Source organism: Podarcis pityusensis, assembly GCF_964106645.2.
Source record: "Podarcis pityusensis genome assembly, chromosome: 14".
NCBI lineage: Eukaryota > Metazoa > Chordata > Lepidosauria > Squamata > Lacertidae > Podarcis > Podarcis pityusensis.
In genome coordinates this window covers 7,029,142-7,047,911 of record NC_138039.1, presented here as the reverse complement: position 1 = coordinate 7,047,911, position 18,770 = coordinate 7,029,142, and the positions used below count along the sequence as shown (strand labels likewise).

At 45.0% G+C, this 18,770-nt stretch overlaps 1 protein-coding gene across 1 annotated transcript in view; it reads left to right on the top strand.

The window, feature by feature from the left end:
* Nucleotides 1–18,770, top strand: part of FLII (FLII actin remodeling protein) — a 56,432-nt gene that overhangs the window by 26,275 nt on the left and 11,387 nt on the right. The window contains exons 13-24 of the mRNA XM_080980939.1: nucleotides 29–241; nucleotides 3,120–3,299; nucleotides 4,374–4,456; nucleotides 5,355–5,429; nucleotides 8,077–8,160; nucleotides 9,636–9,807; nucleotides 10,941–11,045; nucleotides 13,289–13,480; nucleotides 14,173–14,361; nucleotides 15,845–15,984; nucleotides 16,458–16,716; nucleotides 17,268–17,422. Of these exons, the coding sequence (XP_080837065.1) occupies nucleotides 29–241; nucleotides 3,120–3,299; nucleotides 4,374–4,456; nucleotides 5,355–5,429; nucleotides 8,077–8,160; nucleotides 9,636–9,807; nucleotides 10,941–11,045; nucleotides 13,289–13,480; nucleotides 14,173–14,361; nucleotides 15,845–15,984; nucleotides 16,458–16,716; nucleotides 17,268–17,422 (1,847 nt within the window). The remainder of the gene's footprint in view (nucleotides 1–28; nucleotides 242–3,119; nucleotides 3,300–4,373; nucleotides 4,457–5,354; nucleotides 5,430–8,076; nucleotides 8,161–9,635; nucleotides 9,808–10,940; nucleotides 11,046–13,288; nucleotides 13,481–14,172; nucleotides 14,362–15,844; nucleotides 15,985–16,457; nucleotides 16,717–17,267; nucleotides 17,423–18,770) is intronic.

The following is an 18,770-nucleotide window of genomic DNA, read 5'->3' as shown; positions in this document are numbered from 1 at the left end:
CCCTCCCTCCCTTTTCTTTCCGCGCTAGGAGAACGGAGACCCAAAGTACACGGACCTGAAAACCCGCCGCTGGGATCAGAGTTTGGAGAAGCCTCAGCTCAACTACTCTGAGTTCTTTACGGAGGACGTGGGGCAGCTCCCTGGCGTCACCGTCTGGCAGATTGAGAACTTTGTGCCCACAATGGTGGACGAAACCTTTCATGGGAAGTTCTACGAGGCCGACTGCTACATTGTCCTGAAGGTGAGGGGGGCAGACATTTTGTTTTTATTCTCACAACCACCCCTGCGAGGTAGGAGATTTGCTTGCCCGTCGCTTCATGGGCCTCACTCACACCAAACTAGGATGTGCTAGGATGCCACCTTACTATTATTATTTATTTTATTTTATTTTATTTTATTTATTTTATTTTATTTTATTTTATTTGATTTGATTTTATTTTATTTTATTTTATTTTATTTTATTTTATTTTATTTTATTTTATTATTTTTTTATTTTATTTTATTTTATTTTATTTTATTTTATTTTATTTTATTTTATTATTTTTGCAATTTTATATTTAACACAAAAAACATTATCACAAAAGGAATATATAAACCCCAGTCTCTCTCCCCCCGCCCTCCTCTGACTTCCCCCAACTTCCTCTTCTGATTCTTTAAATATTTGCTTCTCCTATTTTGCTCTACCTTAATTTTATAATTAAATATTGTTATATTCTTCTTATCTTTATAGCATACCATATATCCAAATCAGGATATATAGCATAGCATACCATATATCCAATCAGGGACGCGGGTGGCGCTGTGGGTAAAACCTCAGCGCCTAGGACTTGCCGATTGCATGGTCGGCGGTTCGAATCCCCGCGGCGGGGTGCGCTCCCGTCGTTCGGTCCCAGCGCCTGCCAACCTAGCAGTTTGAAAGCACCTCCGGGTGCAAGTAGATAAATAGGGACCGCTTACCAGCGGGAAGGTAAACGGCGTTTCCGTGTGCTGCGCTGGCTCGCCAGATGCAGCTTGTCACGCTGGCCACATGACCCGGAGGTGTCTGCGGACAGCGCTGGCCCCCGGCCTCTTGAGTGAGATGGGCGCACAACCCTAGAGTCTGTCAAGACTGGCCCGAACGGGCAGGGGTACCTTTACCTTTACCTTTACCTTTACCTATATATCCAAATTACATCTTACGTTTTGTTATTTGCCCAGTTATTACCTTTTAACGTTTATACTCATTTTCTTAATTGTAAGTGTTTATTCAAACTCTGCTAGTGAGTCGCCTTCTTTCCTTTTTTTAAAAAAAATCATTTTTGTTGATTTTCCAATAAAAACAGCCAATCAACATATCCAAATCATAATCCAATTAAAAATAATAAACTAAAAAAAACCCAACAACCAATTATAGTCCAAATTGTATTTATTAATTTTTTCGGGCACTCCATAGTCTGGACCTCTGAAGCATATCTCCAAATCTTCGTTCCTGCCTCTTCTCGTTGTTTTCATATTTTCCGCCTTCTGATCTTAACACTTTGAAGTTCTCCGTCCCTGGCTATATAATTCTCAGTCATGTCAAAAATCTTATATCCTTTCATCCATGAGTCGACTTCTTTACAATGCTTCTGTAAATACATCATAAACTATTCCCATTCTTTTTTACAGTCTCTGTTGTCCTTATCTCTGATTATTCCAGTCAACTTCGCCATTTCAGTGTATTCCATCGGCTTTCCTTGCCATTCTTCTTTCGTTACTATGATTATTACTATTATTATTACTACATTTCTATGCTGCCCTCCATCCAAAGATCGCAGGGCGGTTTGCAATATGAAAACAAAAATACTTAACAAAGTAATAAATCATAACACCCCCAACACAGTTTAAAAGGCTATAGATTGTTTAATTAGTATGGGAGAAGAAGAATATTTTGGCCTGGCACCTGAAGATATGTAACGAAGGCGCCAGCCGAACCCTTCTGGGGAAGAGCATTCCACAAATGGGGAGCCACCACAGAAAAGGCCCTTTCTCATGTTGCTGCTCTCCAGTCCTCAGAAGGGCCTCAGAAGATGATCACAGGGTCCAGGTCCGTTCATATGGGAAAGAGGCGGACCTTGAGGTATTGCAGTCCTGAGCCTTAAACTGTCACAGGTTCCCCTAAAGAATTCTGGGAGCTGTAGTTTGCTAAGGGGGCTGAGAGTTGTTAGGGGGTGCCCTCACCCACTGACAGGGCTATATATCCCAGAATGGTTTAACAATCAGTCCCTCTCCCCAGGGAACTCTGGGAGCTATAGCTATAATAGGAGTCTCTTAATGACTCTCAGCACACTTAACAAACTACAGCTCCCAGAATTCACTGGGGGAAGCCATGGCTGTTTAAAGTGACATTCTAGTGTTGTAAGTGTGTATTGTGAAGGTGGCCATGATCTCCCAAGGATAAGGAACCTGTGACCCTTCAGATGTTGTCAGGACTAAATAATAATAATAATAGTAATAATATATAATAATTTATTTTTTCTACCTCGCCCATCTGGCTGGGTTTCCCCAGCCACTCTGGGCAACTTCCAAAAAAAGTTTTAAAATACATTAAAACATAGTCATTAAAAACTTCCCTAAACAGGGCTGCCTCCAGATGTCTTCTAAAAGTCAGATAGTTTATTTCCTTGACATCTGATGGGAGGGAATTCCACAGGGTGGGCGCCACTACCAAGAAGGCCCTCTGCCTGGTTCCCTGTAAGCTCACTTCTCGCAGTGATGGAACCACCAGAAGACTCTCAGAGCTTGACCTCAGTGTCCGGGCTGAATGATGGAGGTGGAGACACTCCTTCAGGTATACTGGACCGAGGCCGTTTAGGGCTTTAAAGGTCAACACCAACACTTTGAATTGTGCTCGGAAACATACAGCTCCCATAATCCCTTACCTTTGGCCTTGCTGGCTGGGGCTGATGGGAGTTTGAGTCCAACAACATCTCTGGGCCCACGGCTGCCCTGCCCTTGCCACGGGAGTAGACAAAAGTTGAGCTGTGCCTGGTTTGATGCCACCATACGCAGGTCCCTAACCCAAAGCGACCTTGAGGGCAGAGAGGGTTCGTTTTTTAGCTTGCCCATTGGTCCGGCTGCAAACATTGCTTCTCCCCCAGACTTTCCTAGACGATAACGGCTCACTGAACTGGGAGATCTACTACTGGATTGGCCAGGAAGCCACGCTCGACAAGAAAGCCTGCTCTGCCATCCATGCGGTCAACTTGCGCAACTATTTGGGTGCCGAATGCCGCAGCATCCGGGAGGAGATGGGAGACGAGAGCGACGAGTTCAGCCAGGTAAGCGCCTTCCTCTCTGCAGGTTGCTGGTTATATCTATCTTTCCCCTTTCGGCTTTTTAAAAAAAAAACTTTTTTTTTTTGCAATTGTTTTTATTGATTTTCATATATATTTATTCATTCTTACAATATGAGTAGCCTAAAACTCTCAGGATTACTACTTTCCTCTACCCTTCTTCTGGTTTTCTTGTTTCCACACTATAATATTTACACGTTAATCAGCATACTGTTCATATCAATACATAGTTCTTTCTATTATCTCATATAGAATGCTCCAACAATTGTAAGTTTTAAGGTTTATCCCAAACCTGCCAGTGTTCTTATATGTAAACAGTTTTTTCTCAAGGTAAGTTATAAATTTCTTCCAGTCTTTTTGGAACGTCTGGTCGTCCCGCTCACGAATTCATCCCGTCAGCCTGGCTAATTCTGTGTACTCTACCATCTTTGTTTGCCATTCCTCAATACAAAAAATTTCACAGCTGAGTCCTCAATTCTTTATTACTGTGCTTGGCTTTCTTCAAGTTGGGCTGTGTCTAAAAATTGCCATTTAGGTTTTCAAACCTTTTTTGTAAACTCAGTTTTAGAAACTGTACCTTTGAGTCCTCAATCCTTTATTACTGCGCTTTGCTTCACCTAGGCCGAGCTAGGATTATAATACTTCAGAATTTTTGGGAGTTTTATCCCCTTTCTTTGAATTTGGTCATTTAAGGTTTATGATTTCTCTATTTCCTTCTGAGGAAACTGAATAGTTCAGTGAAACGAGGTTTGTAGCCGGCATCCCATTAAGGCATTGTTCCAATTCTAGGTTTTTCTAATTTTTTCCTTAAACTTTTTGATTTTTATTATTTGGTTTATTTCTATAAGATAATATTTCTAGTCGATTACTTCTTGTTTCAGGGATTTTCACGGTATTTCATTTGTTTTGTGTAATTCCTCGATAGTCGGCAGATCTTGATGTTTCCATCCTTGAGCTATCAAAACTCTGGCCGCCATTGTCTCATACAGAAATAGTTTTTCATCTTCTTTTGGTATCTCATCCAAATGTTAAAAAAATAACTTTCGTGGCTGTTGGCAGGTCTTTGATCATGAGATCTCCTACATTGAAGGTGGGACGGCCAGTGGCTTTTATACAGTGGAAGACACACACTATGTCACCAGGTAAGAAATTATGATAATGGTCCCCTTTTGATACTTCTTCTTTTTAAAAAATTTCTATCCAAGGCACAACACCCAAATCTTATTTTGCTTTTGTGTGAAGAAAGGGTGCTTCTGAGCCCATACAGAGTCCTTTTCTTTTTCTGCTAGCCCCAGAGCATTTGGGATTACTGGGTACAACTTTCAGGTCAAAGGTCGTCCCCTCTGAATGGGCCTCAATCCTCTGCCTCTCCAAAGACTCACTTGTAATTTAGGGGATCCAGATTTATTTATTTTTTTGGAAGATGCTCCTACTTATGACTCCTGGCTGTTCTCCTTGTTCCCTCTGTTTCTTAATTGTGGGGGGCTAACACTAGTAAATTTCTAATTTTTCATTTGATTATTCTGCCTAGAGGCAGATGGAAGGGAACATTGGGCCATAGCAGTAATTTTGGATTGGGGTTGATTCAGCAGTACAAAAAACTGATTTGGCCAGAGAACAGGAGATTGGCAGGAATGTGTCAAGTTCTGACAGCAGGATAATAAATAATGTGGGATGCAGGAAAGATTTGTGACTTTGAGATTGTTTTGAATTTGGGGAAAACTGTTTAGCTTGCAATTCCCCTTGGTGGGGCAGTGCCCTGATAAACCAATCTTCTCTGCCTAGATCTTTCTAGTGTAAAAATTATATGACAGAGGGCTCCAAACCGCCAAGTTTTTTAGTCCTGGTACAGCCTCTCTTTATCTAGTGTCAATCCATTTCCTCTTCCGTGCTGGCCGTTTTGAATGTTCTCTTATTTTAAGGAAGTAGGGGAAATCTTCATGAATTGCAAAACTTCCAAGACCTTTGGCCAACAGACCCGTTGGTGGATTTAAGTTTCCCCCTGTCATCTAACATTTTCGCCCCCCGATTTCAATGTAGGCTTTACCGCGTTTATGGAAAGAAGAACATAAAGTTGGAACCGGTACCTCTGAAGGCAGCATCACTGGACCCTCGGTAAATATTTAGGGTGATTCTCTTTTGGAAACGGGATCCTCTAAAATCAGCAATTTTGGGGGAAACGAATCCCTAAAATATTATGTATAGTTGAGTTGACATTCTAGGTCATCTGTCTCATAGGAAGTCCTCAATCAATTCATTACATTGGTGGAGTTGTACTTGCAAAGGCATCCTTGGATTGGGCTAAGGAATTATTTTCTAAGGTCCACCAATAATTTCTTTTAAAGAATGAGAGAACTTTAACTCCGCATTAGTGTTTGCTATCCATATTTGAGGGAGTAAACCATAATATTAAATGCAAGGAATTGGTTTGTTCTTTATTGATTGTCGCGCAGCAATCTGGAATTCAGAGATGGAAAATTTAGACAATCCCTGCTTGGCTTAGGGATGTTAGGATTGTTGCACTCTCAGATGGGGAAATGGCACAATATAGCCGGCTCCTGCAAGGCAAAGAAGGACCACAGACCTTTTACGCCACCCGGGAAGACTTTCTTTCATCCACATCTTGTGATAATGTGGAAGGGCATCTCTCAACAGCAGCATCAGAAATATGGAAAGTGTGAGATGATTTTCAGTTCCCACCTGTGGCTCCTAGAAGCTGTTGGCATGCGACAGCTGCCACACCCTGGGAATGGCTTCGACTAGCCGGCTAAGCCAGGTGAGGGTAGCCGATGGGTCTCAAACTCTCAGTGAGTTAGAGACTTCCTCTGCATGTGAAGATAGACGCTGGTGGATTGAGCAGATGAGATCAAGAGGGGGTCCAATGGCCAAGAAGGCAGTTTCTTCATGTGCTGTAGAGGGAAGTGAGGGGCCGATGGGGCTCGCCCACCTGGGAAGGGAGCCCACCTAGGAGAAGGAAAACTCTGATCCTGAACTTCCACTGCCTTGTGGGATATCTTCGGGAGAAGAAAAGACTCGGGAATAAACCCTAGATAATCTGGAGTCCCTAAGACAGTTGGATGGTGTCTTGTTCGCCTCCTTCCGGCAAGTCCTGCAGCCAAGCTGGTGCCAAACATTTTGCTCTGCTTTCCTTTGGACCCCATCAGTGAGGCCGAGAGGGGGGTCTTGTCGTCTGGGCAGCCCAGGACCTCCATGCACACTGCCCAGGCTTGCGCCCAGGGCCAGATTTAGACCCTAAGCTACTGAAGCTAATGGGGCCCTTTATATGTCCAGCTGTCCTTTGTCAGCAACAAATTGTCGCTGTTTTTTGTGTTAAATATATGCTGTATTGTAATTTATGGACCTAATAGGTATCTAAAGCCATTTGCACAAATAGGAGCCTACACAACACAAAACACTCTTGCTGTTTGTAGGTTTTATTTTATTTGCTTTTTATCTTATATTTTGGAAATTACATCCAGTTGTTTTTTCCCTTTGATTTTTTTTTTGTTCCCCCAAGAGAGTGGGGCCCTAAGCTGTAGTTTGTTTAGCTGATACATAAATCTGGCACTGTTTGCGCCCCAGGGAGGTCACTTTGATGTTGCTAATGCAGTGATTTGACTTCACCCCCAGAGGCAGACTCCATTGTCTCTTGAGACAGACAGATGCTAACGATACATGACGTATTTAGTGCCTCCTGCATTAATTGATAACTGTTTCATTTTATTTCTTGGAAGGAATGTGTTCTGAAATCCTGCAGTGGGGGGGGGGATATGATTTATAAGAAGCCTTTTTTCTTAAACTCTAAGGGTTGGAGCCATGGTTCCCAACGTGGGGCACTCCCCCCCCCACAGGGGGGCAATTTGATTTTTAATGGGGGGCAATTCGAGAATGAGTTATTAACAGTGAATGACCTTTTAGGCTTCCTCCCCGTGAATAGGAGTTCACTTTTTGAATAGTAAGAATTATATGTCATTGGAGGCAGGGAGGCATCAGGATTTTAGAGATGCTTAGGGGGGGCATGGCCAAAAAAAGGATGGGAACCACTGGCTTGGAGGATGCTGGGAGTTGTAGTTCCATAAAACCTGGGGGGGTTAGAGGAAAGCCCCATCACTGATTTTGAGTGAGATCTGCAGCAGCTTCTAGCTATTTGGGGAAAAGGGCCCCTTGTGTCTTTTTCTTTTTTCTTTTTTAATCCTTTATTTATTTATTAAATTCATATTGCACGTTACTTACCGTACAATTTCAGCACTGTACATAACATATGTTATATTAAATATACGGATTCCCAACATCTAACCCTATACCCTATTCACCATTTACCCAAATACCCATGTGACTTTCCTCACCCACGTGCAAGACGTCCTTCTCGCTACGTTAAAACTCTATCATTGTGTTCACATTTATTCATCACATTAATTAGTCCTCTATTCCAGAATCATTGCAATAATGAACTCACTCAGTACTTATCCAAAGATTTCCACTGAAGTAATATTGTACAATATATTCTTCAACACGCTTCCATTCCTTTCTTAATTCTTGTTTTGATTGCATTCTAATTGACGCTGTCATCTTGGCTAGTTCAGTGTATTCGTAGAATTTGATTTGCCACTCTGACATTGAGGGAGTCTCCTCGCTCTTCCAATTTTTGGCCACGAGTACTCTTGCGGCCGCTGTTGAGTGTAAAAAGACTCTGACCTTGCCTTTAGGGTCTTTTTCTTTATTTATCTCCAACTTGCCTCTTTCCTGGGACTTTTTTTTCAAGGTTCGTCTTCCTGTTGGACCACGGCCTCGAGATCTACATCTGGAGGGGGAGCCAAGCCACTCTGAGTGGCACCACCAAAGCCAGGTAACTCCCCAAGCAAGGAGAGGGTTGTGGTTGATGTCAGTAGCTTTGGGCCTTTGGGTGGTGTCTGTGGTAAACTTTATTTGAACTGCCGATGCCATTATCATTTTTTGTTTATTTCATTTATACTTTATTTCCTAAAATTTGTGCACCGTTTCTTCGTAGCGACAAAAACCCTCAAGGCAGTTTGCAAATGAAAACAAAAAAAAAAAACAATCAAAAGGAGTAACAACACTTTAAAACATTCAAGAAATTAAAACCAGCAGTAAACTAAAAACAAATTAAAACACATATCAGCATTCCAGACATCTGGCTAGACATGCCTTTAAAAAAGGGTTTTTAGCAGGTGCCAAAATGTGTACAGTGAAGATGCCTGCCAGATATCAATAGGCAGGGAGTTCCAAAGTGTAGATGCTGCCACACTGTAATAAAAATTAAAAAAAAAAATTATTACTTATACCCCGCCCATCTGGATTGGTTTCTCCAGCCACTCTGGGCAGCTTCCAAAAGAATATTAAAAATATCAAACATTAAACATCAAACATTAAAAACTTCCCTAAACAGGGCTGCCTTCAGATGTCTTCTAAAAGTCAGGAAGTTGCTTATTTCCTTGACATCTGATGAGAGGGCGTTCCACAGGGCAGGTGCCACTACCGAGAAGGCCCTCTGCCTGGTTCCCTGTAACTTCTCGCAGTGAGGGAACTGCCAGAAGGCCCTTGGATCTGGACCTCAGTGTCCGGGCTGAACGATGGAGGTGGAGACGCTCCTTCAGGTATACTGCGCTGAGGCCGTTTAGGGCTTTAAAGGTCAGCACCAACACTTTGAATTGTGCTTGGAAACGTACTGGGAGCCAATGTAGGTCTTTCAAAACCGGTATTATGTGGTCTTGGCGGCCGCCCCCAGTCACCAGTCTAGCTGCCGCATTCTGGATTAGTTGCAGTTTCCAGGTCACCTTCAAAGGTAGCCCCACAAAGAGCGCATATAAGATTGATTTCATACAAATAGATCTTATGCAGCAGCTGCAACCGTGCCAGCGGTCAAGTGGGCATGTCATGGGTTAATGTCATCTCGCATGCGAACTGCCCCCAAGTTGTTTAAGGGCTCCATAGACAAATAATACATGGATTTTCACTCCTGATTTGCTTGCCATGAATTGTGCTTCCTGGAAACTGGTTATTTGCCATTTTTATATCCTGGCCACCTTGAGGTTATTATTACCTGTGCGGATAAGCATCTGTTTTTAAATTTTGATTCCAGGTGTTTTGAAGCATTTGGTGGTTCAGATGTATTGTTTTGCTGCTTCGTCGTTCGACACCCTGGACTCTTTTGGGAGGGAAGGGGTGGAAATGTATTAAGTAAATGAAAAACCGAACACTAATTGGAGCTGAACCCTTGTTAAAATGCAAATCTGTTCCTCTGAGCTCCTTTTTGTCTTTCCCTGAATCAGTCTTCCGCTCCGTTCTTCTCCCCCCTCTTAGGCTTTTCGCAGAGAAGATCAATAAGAACGAGAGGAAGGGGAAGGCAGAGATCCTGACCGTCAGTCAGACGCAGGAGGCGCCCGAGTTTTGGGAGGTCCTGGGGGGGCAGCCGGATGAGATCAAGCCCAACGTCCCAGATGACTTCAAGCCTCCGAGACCTAAACTCTACAAGGTGAGTTGGTGCAGACACCTGTCACACCCAGGGTGGATAAAAATCAATGATTTTTTTCGGATTTTTGTTTTATTTAAATTGGATTTTATTTTTCATTTAGATTTTTAAAATAAAATGCTTTTGGAGGAAAAATCTTTGTAAATACAGTTTTCTATTTAAGTTACATTATGGTCCAGACTCCAAAGGCTATTCATCAGGAAATAAAGATTTGTTTTCAGTTTTTCACGTGTGCTAAAGCTCAGTCTCAGTTTTTTATTTTTAATTGTTTAACCGCATCAGTTAGCAAACATGGATACATATGCTATAATGTTATTGTTTTAGTTAAATAAAACGCTTAAATGATTATTTTTCTCCTTTCAGTAAAATACAGCAGAAAAGTTGTCCAAATATAAACAGTTAACTTATTAAAAACCTGACAATAATTTCATAGCTATCCGTCTCTGTATTTCTAATAGTACAGTCATACCTCGGGTTGAATGTGCTTCAGATTGAGCGCTTTCGGGTTGCGCTCCACAGCAACCCAGAAGTAACGGAGCGCGTTACTTCCGGGTTTCGCCGCTCGCGCATGCGCAGACACTCAAAATGATGTCATGCGCGGAAGGGGCAAAACGCGACCCACAGACGCATCGTTGCGTCTTATGTTCTGTTCAGGATGCGAACAGGGCTCCGGAACAGATCCCATTCGCATCCTGAGGTACCACTGTATAACCAAATCAGTAATTTTTGATATGACTGTAAAAACTACTCTGAAAATTTACTATTCCAGAAATGAAGCCTTCATGTGGTTGTAAATATTAAGATTATACCAGCAAGAATGAGTCTTTCTGTAAAGAAAAAATGATTTAAATAAAGTCTTACTGACTAGTGATTTAAATCGATTTGATTTAAATCAATTCTAGGCTGGTCACACCCAAACACTTATAAAAGCTCTCAACACCCATAACAAACTACAGTTCCCAGGATCCTTTGCGGGAAGCACGGACTATATAAAGCGGTATGACGCTGCTTTAAAAGTATGGGGCAGGAGAGACCCCGGAGCAGGAAAAGGCTTGCCAGGTGGGCTTTTGATTGCTCCCTTCTCCCTGCTAACACCCATTTTCCCTTTTCTTCTTCCTTCTCCTGTTCTCCCACAGGTCGGTTTAGGTTTGGGTTACCTAGAGCTGCCCCAGATAAACTACAAGCTTTCTGTGGAACACAAGAAGAGGCCAAAAGTGGATCTGCTGCCAGAAATGAGACTGGTACGCCACTCTGTGTTTATATATGCCGTATTTTTTGCTCCATAAGACACACCTGACAATAAGACGCACCTAGTTTTTAGTGGAGGAAAACAAGAAAAAAAATATTCTGAATGAAGCAGTGGATGTATGATTTTTGTGGTTCGTGCTGTGGCCACAGACGTGATTTGACGGTGAGTTTGGGGTAGCCCAATGCAAAAATCCTGAGGAGCCATGTGGATCTGTGCTTTGTAACCATGTTTTTGCACCATTTTGCACCCACGAAACAGTGGATGCGTGTGTGTTTTTGGTGCAGGCTGTAGCCATGGACATGCTATGTGATCTGATGTTGAATTTGGGGTGACCCAATGCAAAAATCCTGAGGATCCATGGGCTTTTACCTCCCCCCTCCTAGGCAGCCTCCTTTATCGCTAGCCTCCCTTATCTCCCTCCCAGTCGCTTGCCGATCAGCTGCTTCCTTTCAACACTCCCTTCCCTCTTGTTTGCCTTAGTGTCTTTTCCTTAGCTGGAGCAGTTTTTTTGCTCCTCTTTTTCTTCTAATTTCTCTCCTTATTGCTTTAGTCTTCCTGTTTCCCCCCTTTGCAAGTTTGCTGTCTTTACCTCCCCACTCCCAGGCAGCCTCCTTTATTGCTAGCATCCCTTATCTCCCTCCCGATCGCTTGCCAATCAGCGGCTTTGTTTCAACACCCACTTCCCTCTTTCTTAAAAAAAAAAAAAAAAAGCATGATCTGCTTTTCGCCCCTGGGCAATTCGCCTCCAGGGACCATGCATTCATTCCATAAGACCCACAGACATTTCCCCTTACTTTTCAGGAAGAAAAAAAAGCGTTTTATGGAGCAAAAAATACGGGAGAGAGAGAGAGAGAGAGAGAGAGAGAGAGAGAGAGAGAGTTGTAGAATTGGATGGGATCCAACCCTGCTACAATGCAGGCATGGGATGGGGAGAGGGAACAGAGCGGGAAGCTCTACTCTGTCCCAGGAACACAACTGCATCAGGGGACCTATTTATTTTTATTTATTTATTTCATTTCTATCCCACCATTTCCCCCCCAAGAAGCTTCACAGTTCTCCCCCATCTCCTTTAATCCCCACAGCAACCCTGTGAGGTAGGTTAGGCTGAGAAGCAGTGACTGGCTCCCAAGGTCACCCAGGGAGCTTCATGGCCGAGTCAGGATTTGAACCCTGATCTCTCAGGTCCTAGTCCAACACTCTAACCACTACACAGCCTCAGTCCTGTATACCTGAAGGAGCGTCTCCACCCCCATCATTCAGCCTGGACACTGAGGTCCAGCTCCAAGGGCTTTCTGGTCGTTCCCTCACTGCGAGAAGTGAGGTTACAGGGAACCAGGCACAGGGCCTTTTCGGTAGTGGCGCCCGCCCTGTGGAACACCCTCCGTTCAGATGTCAAGGAAATAAACAACAATCTGACATTAAGACAATATCTGCAGGCAGCCCATATCGAGAAGTTTTTAATGTTTGATGTTTTATTATGTTTGTATATATTTAAGTGTGTTTTAAGTGCATTATACAGGGACGTGGGTGGTGCTGTGGTCTAAACCACTGAGCCTAGGGCTTGCCGATCAGAAGGTTGGCAGTTCAAATCCCCGCAGCGGGGTGAGCTCCCGTTGCTCAGTCCCAGCTCCTGCCAACCTAGCAGTTCAAAAGCAAGTAGATAAACAGGTACCGTTCCGGCAGGAAGGTAAACGGTGTTTCCGTGCGCTGCTCTGGTTTTGCCAGAAGTGGCTTAGTCATGCTGGCCACATGACCCGGAAAAACTGTCTGCAGACAAACGCTGGCTCCCTCGGCCTATAAAGCGAGATGAGCGCCGCAACCCCAGAGTTGTCTGTGACTGGACTTAACTGTCAGGGGTCCTTTACCTTTACCTAAGTGCATTATACAAATGTGGCACTAGATGGTGCTGATGAGCTAATGGCAAATTCCATATATATTTTACAACTTTATTTAAAAAATGGTTTTCGCATCGTTTTTTGTATCTGTGTAGATTCAGCCATAGTTACTTATGTCTTAGACATAAGGGAGGGCAAATATTAGGGCGGGCACCACTACTGAGAAGGCCCTCAGCTTACACAGCTGCTTTGAAATGGGGGCAGCACATTTCCAAATAACTGCTGTTCCGACGGGCCCTTTGGGCAACTCTGGCACTAGGCCTTGAGGAGCCGCCGAAACGGATCTTGGCAGCCGAGCAGGGTGAATCGAAACCCTTCCTTCTTGTCTCCCCTTCCACAGCTTCAAAGTCTTCTGGACACCAAGTCGGTCTACATCCTGGACTGCTGGTCTGACGTTTTCATCTGGATCGGCCGCAAGTCTCCTCGCCTGGTGCGCGCCGCTGCCCTCAAGTTGGGCCAGGAGCTCTGCAGCATGTTGCATCGCCCCAAACATGCCATGGTGACCCGCAACCTGGAGGGCACTGAGTGCCAGGTAGGTGGGTGGACGGGTATTAATTTACAGTGGAACCTCGGGTTGCGAGCGTGATCCGTGCAGGAGGCACGTTCGCAACCCGTAGCGCCGCGTCTGTGTACGCGCATGACTCGACTCAGCGCTTCTGCACATGCGCAAAGCGCAATTGCTGAAACCCGGAAGTAGCCCGTTCCGGTACTTCTGGGTTTCGGTGTGTCCATAACCTGAAAATGCATAACCCGAGGCGTCTGTAACCTGAGGTACCAGTGTATTCATTTTTTTAAAACCCACATTTTTTGTTGCTGTTTGGTCGTTTAGTTGTGTCCGACTCTTCATGACCCCATGGATCAGAGCACACCAGGCACTCCTGTCTTCCACTGCCTCCCCCAGTTTGGTCAAACTCATGCTGGTAGCTTCAAGAACACTATCCAGCCACCTCGTCCTCTGTCGTCCCCTTCTCCTTGTGCCCTCCATCTTTCCCAGCACCAGGGTCTTTTCCAGGGAGTCTTCTCTTCTCATGAGGTGGCCAAAGTCTTGGATCCTCAGCTTCAGGATCTGTCCTTCCAGTGAGCACTTAGGGCTGATTTCCTTCAGAATGGAGAGGTTTGATCTTCTTGCAGTCCATGGGTCTCTCAAGAGTCTCCTCCAGCACCAGAATTCAAAAGCATCAATTCTTTGGTGATGTCTGTCCTTTTTTGCCCCCCACCCCCCAGGTCTTCAAGTCCAAATTCAAGAACTGGGATGACGTGCTGAAGGTGGATTACACCCGCAACGCAGAGTCGGTCAAGCAGGCAGACGGCCTTTCAGGAAAAGTGCAGAAAGACTCCGAGAAGAAGGACCAGATGAAGGCTGACCTGACAGCCCTCTTCCTGCCGCGCCAGCCCCCCATGCCGCTAAGCGAGGTAGGTCTCGGACGGAGCGGGTGGCTGGGCTGAGATTCTCCTCTGCAGAGTCACCACACGTGAAGCGGAGGCGGTCTAAAATCTGCCCTACTGCTTCCTGCCCCAGTCGTCGTCCGACCCCAAACTCTTTGTATTCAAACCAAGGAGACAATTCCTACGTGGATTTCTGTAATTTTAAGGCTCCGCCAGTGAGCCCCTATTCACCCCCTGAGGTCTGTAAAATTCAAAGCGTTGGTGCAGACCTTAAAAGCCCTAAAAGGCCTCGGTCCTGTGTACCTGAAGGAGCATCTCCATCCCCATCGTTCAGCCCTGTCTGTGGGTCTCAAAGCCTCCTTTCCCCCCATTTTGGAGAGGGGAGGTTATGGTTTTGTATTGTTCTTGTTTTTATTAGGAATTTTGGGTTTTCATCTTGTATTTGTGAGATTTAACGTCCGGCACACCTCCGCTGCAACTCAGTGCTTCTCCCGGCGTCTAGCAGAGTATAGCGATCAGCGGAGTAGCCTATGTTGAGGAATCTCACCCATGCAGAAAAACACTACGTACACAGCTTCTTTCTAATCTAAGAAGCGTTTATTTACAGCAGAGAAATATATCAGCAGTCCGGGAGACTGCTTTCCCACAGTATTTTTATGCTGTGAACCACACTGAGATCTTCAGATGAAGGGTAGTCTATTATTATTATTATTATTATTATTATTATTAACCGTATTTTTCACTCCATAAGACGCACCTGCCCATAAGACGCACCTAGTTTTTAAAGGAGGAAAACGGGCAAAAATATTCTGAATCAAATGTTGTACAGTGGTACCTCAGGTTAAGTACTTAATTCGTTCCGGAGGTCCGTACTTAACCTGAAACTGTTCTTAACCTGAAGCACCACTTTAGCTAATGAGGCCTCCTGCTGCTGCCGCGCCGCCGGAGCACGATTTCTGTTCTTATCCTGAAGCAAAGTTCTTAACCTGAGGTAATACTTCTGGGTTAGCGGAGTCTGTAACCTGAAGCGTATGTAACCCGAAGTGTATGTAACCCGAGGTACCACTGTACTAAACTATTTTAGTAATAAACTACCTGTATATCAGAGTGCGAGGGACAGGAGCGGTATTTTTTTTAGCGTACGCACTCGAGGAGCGACGAGCGGGGAGGCAGCACGCCCCCAGACGGACCCGACACAGGAACCCCAGCAGCCTCCTCTTGTGTAAGCGGTTCCTCTCCCGCTTTGCTGCTTTAAAGCGAGCCACGGAGGAGGAAAGGAAGAGGAGCCATGGATCCTCCGCTCGCGAATGCAGCGGGATCCCACTGCTGTCCATAGGCATTCACTCCATAAGACGCACAGACACCCCCCCCTACTTTTTAGGAGGAAAAAAGTGCGTCTTATGGAGCAAAAAATACAGTAAGTGATACCTCATCACTGCTACGTTCAGTCTTCCTCTTAGTTCTGCCGTCAGCCCCACTGCAACTTAACTCTTTCTTTCTTGGGGGGCAGGCGGAGCAGCTCATGGAGGAATGGAACGAAGACCTGGATGGCATGGAGGGCTTTGTCCTGGAAGGCAAGAAGTTTGCCCGCCTACCCGAGGAGGAATTTGGGCATTTCCACACCCAGGATTGCTACGTCTTCCTGTGCCGGTAAGCAGGCCCTTGCTGTCGCTCACCCACCCACCTCCACAGGCATTGCCTCCCTCTTTATTTCCCTTCTCTGTCCGGTCTGATCCAATGCAGAATCATGGAATTTGTAGAGTTGGAAGGGACCCCCCAAAGGTCATCTAGTCCAACCCCGAACACTGCAGGATTTGGACCAAATGAGAGTGTTTCCGTTGAGTCTGGAAAACAAGCCTACGGAGCTGACTTAGACTGAACCAGGCCACGGGTCCACCTGGGCCCTCCACACCTCTCAACCTGGCCCTCGAGGCTCTCCCCAAGCCACGCCCACTTGGCCACACCCCTTCTCGCTAGGCCACACCCCTCGCCGGTCCTGCTTGGCTCCACCTTTGAGGCCTGCAGTGCAGATGGGGCTTGCGATCCGCACTGAAGCTTCCTCGGGAGGAGGGAGCAAGCTGCCTCCCTCGCTGAGCGAGTCACTGTGCTTTGCGCCTTCAAAGGTACTGGGTCCCTGTGGAGAGCGAGGAGCAAGAGGAGGAGGAGAAGAAGAAGAAGAAGAAGAGACCCGAAGGGGCTGCTGAGGGAGAGGAGGAGGAAGAGGAGGAGGAGGAGGAAGAAGAAGAGGAGAAGCAGCCCGAGGAAGATTTCCAGTGCGTTGTTTATTTTTGGCAAGGCAGGGAGGCCTCCAACATGGGCTGGCTCACATTCACTTTCAGCCTCCAGAAGAAATTTGAGAACCTTTTCCCTGGGAAGCTGGAGGTGAGCAATTTCGGTGGTACCTGAGGGTCGATTTCAAAAAAAATCCACTGGGAGAACGGTTATGTCCCTGTGGAGACGGCAGTATTGAGTCAGCGGCTCGTGTGCTTCTGACTTACACTCATTATAAAGAAATCTTAAATTGATTATAAAACTAATGAAATGTATAAACTTGAAAAGTATAAATAAAAGGGAGGGTACATGGCCGGCTGGACCCCAGAACAAAGGCACTCTGCAATGTGGTTATTTGAGTCAACCACTTAATATAAGAGGAACCGTGGCCATAGATGGTAATGTACTTTACCGTGTATTAGATGAGGGTCCCCCCCCCCAAAAAACAGATCATGTTAAAGGGGGAGGGATATACTTGTTCAGCGCATATTGTTGACATGTGATTTTCAGCCAACCCCCTTAAAAAAGCTCAACTCTGGGCAATTTCCCCCCATTTTCTTAAGTTTGAGTCCCCCAAAATTGGGGGCGTCTTATACAAGGGGGGCGTCTTATACACGGAAACGTACGGTAATCCTCCTCTGCTCCTTCTTCCATCGTTTCAGGTCGTGCGGATGACGCAGCAGCAGGAAAACCCCAAGTTCCTCTCCCACTTCAAGCGGAAATTCATCATCCACAAGGGCAAGAGGAAAGCGAGAGACGATGGGCTTCAACCCAGCCTCTACCACATCCGTACGAACGGCAGCGCCCTCTGCACCCGGTGAGCGGCTCTTGCCTTCAGAGTCTTCCTTTCTGATTTTGTTTTCTTTAATTTATTCATTTTTCTTTTTCATTCATTACATATATCTCAATTTCTTAACATATATTATTATATTCCTCCCTCCCTCCCCTCCAGGGCTTGCCCCAACTTCCGCTTCTCGTTTGTTTTTCTTTTCACTCACTTTGCTATCTCCTAACAGAAAAAGTAGGGACGCAGGTGGCGCTGTGGGTTAAACAACAGAGCCTAGGACTTGCCGATCGGAAGGTCGGCGGTTCGAATCCCCGCGACGGGGTGAGCTCCCTTTGCTTGGTCCCTGCTCCTGCCAACCTAGCAGTTCGAAAGCACGTCAAAGTGCAAGTAGATAAATAGGTACTGCTCCGGCGGGAAGGTAAACGGCATTTCCGTGCGCTGCTCTGGTTCGCCAGAAGCGGCTTAGCCATGCTGGCCACATGACCCGGAAGCTGTACGCCGGCTCCCTCAGCCAGTAAAGCGAGATGAGCGCCGCAACCCCAGAGTCGGCCACGACTGGACTTAACCGTCAGGGGTCCTTTACCTTTTAACAGAAAAAGTTATTAATAACATAACATCAAGCCTAAAAACCTGAAGTAAATACAGTAGAATATTTCACTATTTTCTAAACATTTTCTCATACTAATAATGTGAATGGTTATTTAAATCCTGCCATCAAGTCTATTGACTTTCTTTGTTTCTGCAAATATAATATAAATGGTTCCCATTCTTTTTTCGAAATCGCTATTGTCTTTTTCTCTTAATCTATCTGTCATTTTTCTTCCTTTCTGGACCCAGGGGCTTTGCCAGCTTTTAACGCCCGTTCTGGGATACCAAGGCCCTCCCTTAGGAATTGTGGGCCATTTAGCTTTATGTGGGTTGTTATAATTCATTATTCCCGTTGAAATGAATGGGCATGACTGACCTGGCGCTTGTCATTTCCAGTGCGTCTGCCCTGAGTAAAAAATTAGTTGATTATAATAATAATAATTGTGTGCCACCCTTCATCCGAAGATCTCAGGGCGCTTCTCCGGCATAAAAATACGAGATGAAAAGCGCAAAATGCATAATTTGAAACAAGACCAAACCAGTAACTCCCCCCATATACAGGTGTAACTCGAAAAATTAGAATAACATGGAAAAGTTCATTTATTTCAGTAATTCAACTTAAAAGGTGAAACTAATATATGAGATTAGTTTCAAGATTCTAATTTTCTGAGATTGTTAATTTGGGGTTTTCATCAGCTGTACGCCATAATCATCACAATTATAACAAATAAAGGCTTGACATATCTCGCTTTGCGTGTCATGATTCTATCTCATATATTAGTTTCACCTT